The 4497-nt window shown below is 34.6% G+C and overlaps 1 protein-coding gene across 1 annotated transcript in view; it reads left to right on the plus strand.

Annotated features, from left to right (window-relative positions):
- The window catches only part of BRCA2 (BRCA2 DNA repair associated), a 53959-nt gene extending 50443 nt beyond the window's left edge, over window positions 1–3516 (plus strand). The window contains exons 26-27 of the mRNA XM_036831186.1: window positions 1186–1332; window positions 2229–3516. Of these exons, the coding sequence (XP_036687081.1) occupies window positions 1186–1332; window positions 2229–2870 (789 nt within the window). The 3' untranslated portion in view covers window positions 2871–3516. The remainder of the gene's footprint in view (window positions 1–1185; window positions 1333–2228) is intronic.
- The last annotated feature ends 981 nt before the right edge of the window (window positions 3517–4497 follow it).

Below are 4497 nucleotides of genomic sequence, written 5' to 3' on the forward strand. Positions count from 1 at the left end.
GGCAGGGCGCCGGTGTGTGGTTCAGGCGGTATTAGCGAGCAATGGGCAGCCGCAGATCGCTTGCTCGCCTGCCACTCACCACCTGCTGTGCGGCCCGGTCCCTAACAGGCAGCAGACCAGTACCAGTCCGTGGTGGGGGGTTGGGGACCCCTGAAGTAGGGAACTGTTTTCCCATTTCATTGATGAGAAACAAGTTAAGTCACACAGCCAAACTGGTAGAACCAGGATTCATACTTAAGCCATCTGAATGCAGAGCCCAAACTATTAACTACTATGCAATGCTGCCTCCCAGTAAAATTTTGGATTTTATAAATTGCTAACTTTTAAAAAATCTACAGAAGATAAGCCTCTTCGTTCTGTAGTTTAATATTTGAAATGTGTTAGTCAAAATTCATATAAATAAAATTATATTTTAAAAGCATTAGAGTAGCTAGCTATATAAAGAAAGTTTGTATGTTTTACCTAGACTTGATGCATATTGTGAAGAATAACACCCTGATTTATCTGGTTTCTAAACTGGGGGTTACATTCATTATTTGGCTCACATGCAGAGTACCTATTGCTTACATCCCAGATTTTCTCTGACACCATTCAAGGGCAGTTCAGAGATGACTGAGTGTCATTTACGTATCATTTTGAAGTTTAACAAAATACTCTTATAAATTAGGTTAAACCATAACCAAATTGCTGGTATTTGACCATTTGTGACTTCTGAAACAACAGTTTCATGTGGTATGACCAAATGTTATTTCAGTTAATTCTTGGAACAGACATGAAGCAGTTCTCATTTTACTTCTAACCTAAGGAGTACTCTGTGAGATGTTAGGTGATTTACGGCTGTCAGGTAGTAAATAAAACTGAGACTTGAGTCCCAAATTCAGTATCATGATAACTTGATTAAACCAGATGGTTGGGAAGCTCTCTTACATTTTTTTCTTTCCCTGACACACACACACACGGTTGGGAAGCTCTCTTACATTTATTTCCCTGACACACACACACACAGCCCCCCTCCTTCTCTCCCTCTAACAACTGACAGTTGCTATCAAATTTGGGGTGTCTCATCCTTTTTTTCTGGTCTGTGTTTTTTACTTCTGCTTTTAAAGGTAACCATTTACCTTTTCTGAAAACATGAATGTGTAGGTTTGCATTTTACAAAATAGCTCTAACAATTTATTTTCTTAGAATATCGATATATTTTGCAATGATGCAGAAAACAAGCTTATTCGTATACTTAATACAAATAATCCCAAGTGGTCCACCCCGACTAAAGACTATACTTCAGCACCACACACTGCTCAAACAGTCCTTGGTACAGGAAATAAGTTTCTGGTAAGTTAATCTAAATTTAAGGAATTTTATAAATATTATATAGAGGCAACAACATATTCTGATGTATACCTAGTAAACATCATAAAATGTAATTAAACTTAATTATTAAGTGTCATTAATTGTTAAGTGCCTCCTGTAGGTATAGGTTATCTGGAAATTTTATCTGGTTTATTGAAGCCAGAGTGTAACACTCTTTGGGGCAAATTTTATAAACAGGTGCTTTGAATTTTAGCATTCCAAGTACATTTGATTGAAGAAACTTTTTTTGCCTGTGTCTTTTTGCTTAGAGGACTAGTCTATATAATGAGGGTTGTTTCTAAGTTCAATTTGATTTAACTCTTTAAATCACAATAAAAGCAAATCAAGCTAAAGTCTGTAATATTGGCTAAGGACTAATTCTTTAGCTAACACTTGCTAAGTTATGTATATTAACTCATTTAATCCTCACAACAACCCTCTGAGATAAAAATTATCTCCATTTTACGGATGAGGAAACTATGACGTACAGGAGGGGTTAAGCAACTGCCTCCAGTCACAAAACTAGAAAAGTAGGAACACAGGCAGTCTGTATTCTTAAAATGGTTTTTAAATGCTTATCTTTGTTTAACTTGTTAATAACAAAAAGGAAAAGATTAAAGCATAAGTTATGTCCCCTACCTCCTGTTTTGCTTTTAATCTTCATCTTTCTTTTCACGTCATTTTTATGTCCTCTTATGCAAAAATATTTCCTTCTGGAATAAGAATAATAATATGAATGTCTCTTGAAATCATAGCCACTAGGAGAGTGAAAGTGATTGGCATTTGTGTGTTTAAATATTTTTTAATGAAAAGCTAATTTGATTTTGTTTTATGTATTGGGACATAATTATATAGGCTACTTAATTTTTTTTTATTAGATATCTTCTCCCAGTAGTGAGATGAATTATCAAAGTCCGTTATCACTTTGTAAGCTAAAAGGGAAGTCTGTCTCCACACCTGCAGCAGCCCAAATGACTTCGAAGTCTTGTTGCAAAGGGGAGAAAGAGACTGATGACCCAAAAAACTGCAAAAAGAGAAGAGCCTTGGATTTCTTGAGCAGATTGCCTGTACCTCCACCTGTTAGTCCCATTTGTACATTTGTTTCTCCAGCTGCACAGAAGGCATTTCAGCCACCACGGAGTTGTGGCACCAAATATGAAACACCTATGAAGAAAAAAGAATTGAATTCTCCTCAGATGACTCCACTTAAAAAATGTAATGACATCTCTCTTTTGGAAGGTGATTCAATAGCTGATGAAGAACTTGCCCTGATAAATACCCAAGCCCTTTTGTCTGGTTCAGCAGGAGAAAATCAACTTACATCTATCAGTGAGTCCACTAGGACCACTCCCACTAGTCCAAAAGATTATCTCGGACTGAAAAGGCCTTACACTGCATCTGTGATCAAAGAACAAGGGAATTCCCCAGCCAGGACTGAAGAACAGAAGACTAATATGCAGGACACAAGTACAATAAAAAATATATCCAAGAGACTGCAAAGGCGACAAAAACCAAAATGATGATAAATTAGGTATTGATACAACCTTTCCAGTTTGTAAAACATATACAATTTCAAACTCTACATCAGAATTTGCATAATGAGAAAAGAAAGGAAAAAGTTCAAAATTTATCTCTGTGCTTATACATCACAGCAATGCTCTTTGCCTGCTTCTATATTGGTATACTCTTATTTCAATTATATATCTTAAAACTGTGACTGTATATTAACTAATCAAGAAAAAAATCTTTAAATCTTTATGACTAGATTTGGTCACTATAAGTATTATTTTACAAACGAAGTAAACATACCTGTTTCTTTTAGATTGTGTCCTTATAATTAAAAGAAACTAGGTTTCTAAGTGCAGTTCTTTTGACTCATATAATTCCTCTTAGTTTAGTTCCTATTTGAGGTTTGTTTTTAAGAGGTAACCCACTATGAACCAGTTTTCCTTAATGCACATGTTGGTTCTAACACAGTTTTATCCTGATCAAAAACGTCAGGATGAGTAAGATATTACAGTGGTGTTTTCTTTTGACCAATTCTTCATCCTTAAGTCAGTGTGACTACAAGAAAAATAGAACCCTCAATGTACTTCCCTTTTATGATTCCAATGTGATCTGTAAAATTAAATTATTTATTAAAAGTTCAAATACTTTAAATCTGAAGCAGATTTCATAGTGTTAATTTGTTTTTGTTTCTGATTTTTAACAAAATGATCATCTGGACTGCAGCTTAAGAGAAAATCTTTCAAATTGGCACTGATTCTCCTTGCTTTATTTTTAGCCCTATCACAGGATTCAGCAGGTAGACCCTTCTAAACCTAGTTTTCTCTAACCACCAAAGCAGAAGAGAACCATTCAATTCATTTGTTCCTTTAAGTTTAATAGAAAAAAGAGAAAGCAGTTCCAACTAGAAGCTAATAGCATGGAGAATCAGGTCTTTTAATATGTCTTAAGTTTATATACAATATCATGTTTTTAAATCTTATTATAAACACATTTTAAAGCCAAGAATAAATCCTTTTAAAAAGCAATTTCCTTTCTTCCATATCTGTGACCGGTGATTTTTCTCACTTCTGAAAATCATTAACATAATAGTCTATTCTACTATTCTTTCTAACTTAAGTGTTCTGCCAGTCTTATTAATGTGATTTTTGTTCATAAAAGAGTCTGGTCTTCACATCCTAATCATTTTCCCAGTGATCCATTCTAGAACAGGGAATAAAACAACTTGAGTCTCAGGTGAAAAGAAAGAATTAAAGAATTTAGCCTTTTTTCTTTTTTTTGATTCTTGGAAAGATTTAAGCTATAACCGCCTTCATTCTTCATTACCATTTAGACTACCCATTATGGAGACATCTAATGCACACACTCCTTTTTATAAATTGTAAATAATAGAGCCAAGCTATATAAGCAAAATGTGAAGCTTGAGTATATGTGGATATTATCCCCCCAAAAGTGACAATTTAATGATTACAAAGTAAACAATGTATACTGCGTGATAAGGGGTAAATGGTGAAAGCAATTTGTGTTACTTATTCAACAATCAATCAGTCACTTAATGAGAGCCTCTTGTGTATATAAAGCACTATGCCAGCACTATGAGTGATGCAAATGTTAATAAATACACAAAACAAGTCAGTGTTG

Source organism: Balaenoptera musculus, chromosome 18, assembly GCF_009873245.2.
Source record: "Balaenoptera musculus isolate JJ_BM4_2016_0621 chromosome 18, mBalMus1.pri.v3, whole genome shotgun sequence".
NCBI classification, from domain to species: Eukaryota; Metazoa; Chordata; class Mammalia; order Artiodactyla; family Balaenopteridae; genus Balaenoptera; species Balaenoptera musculus.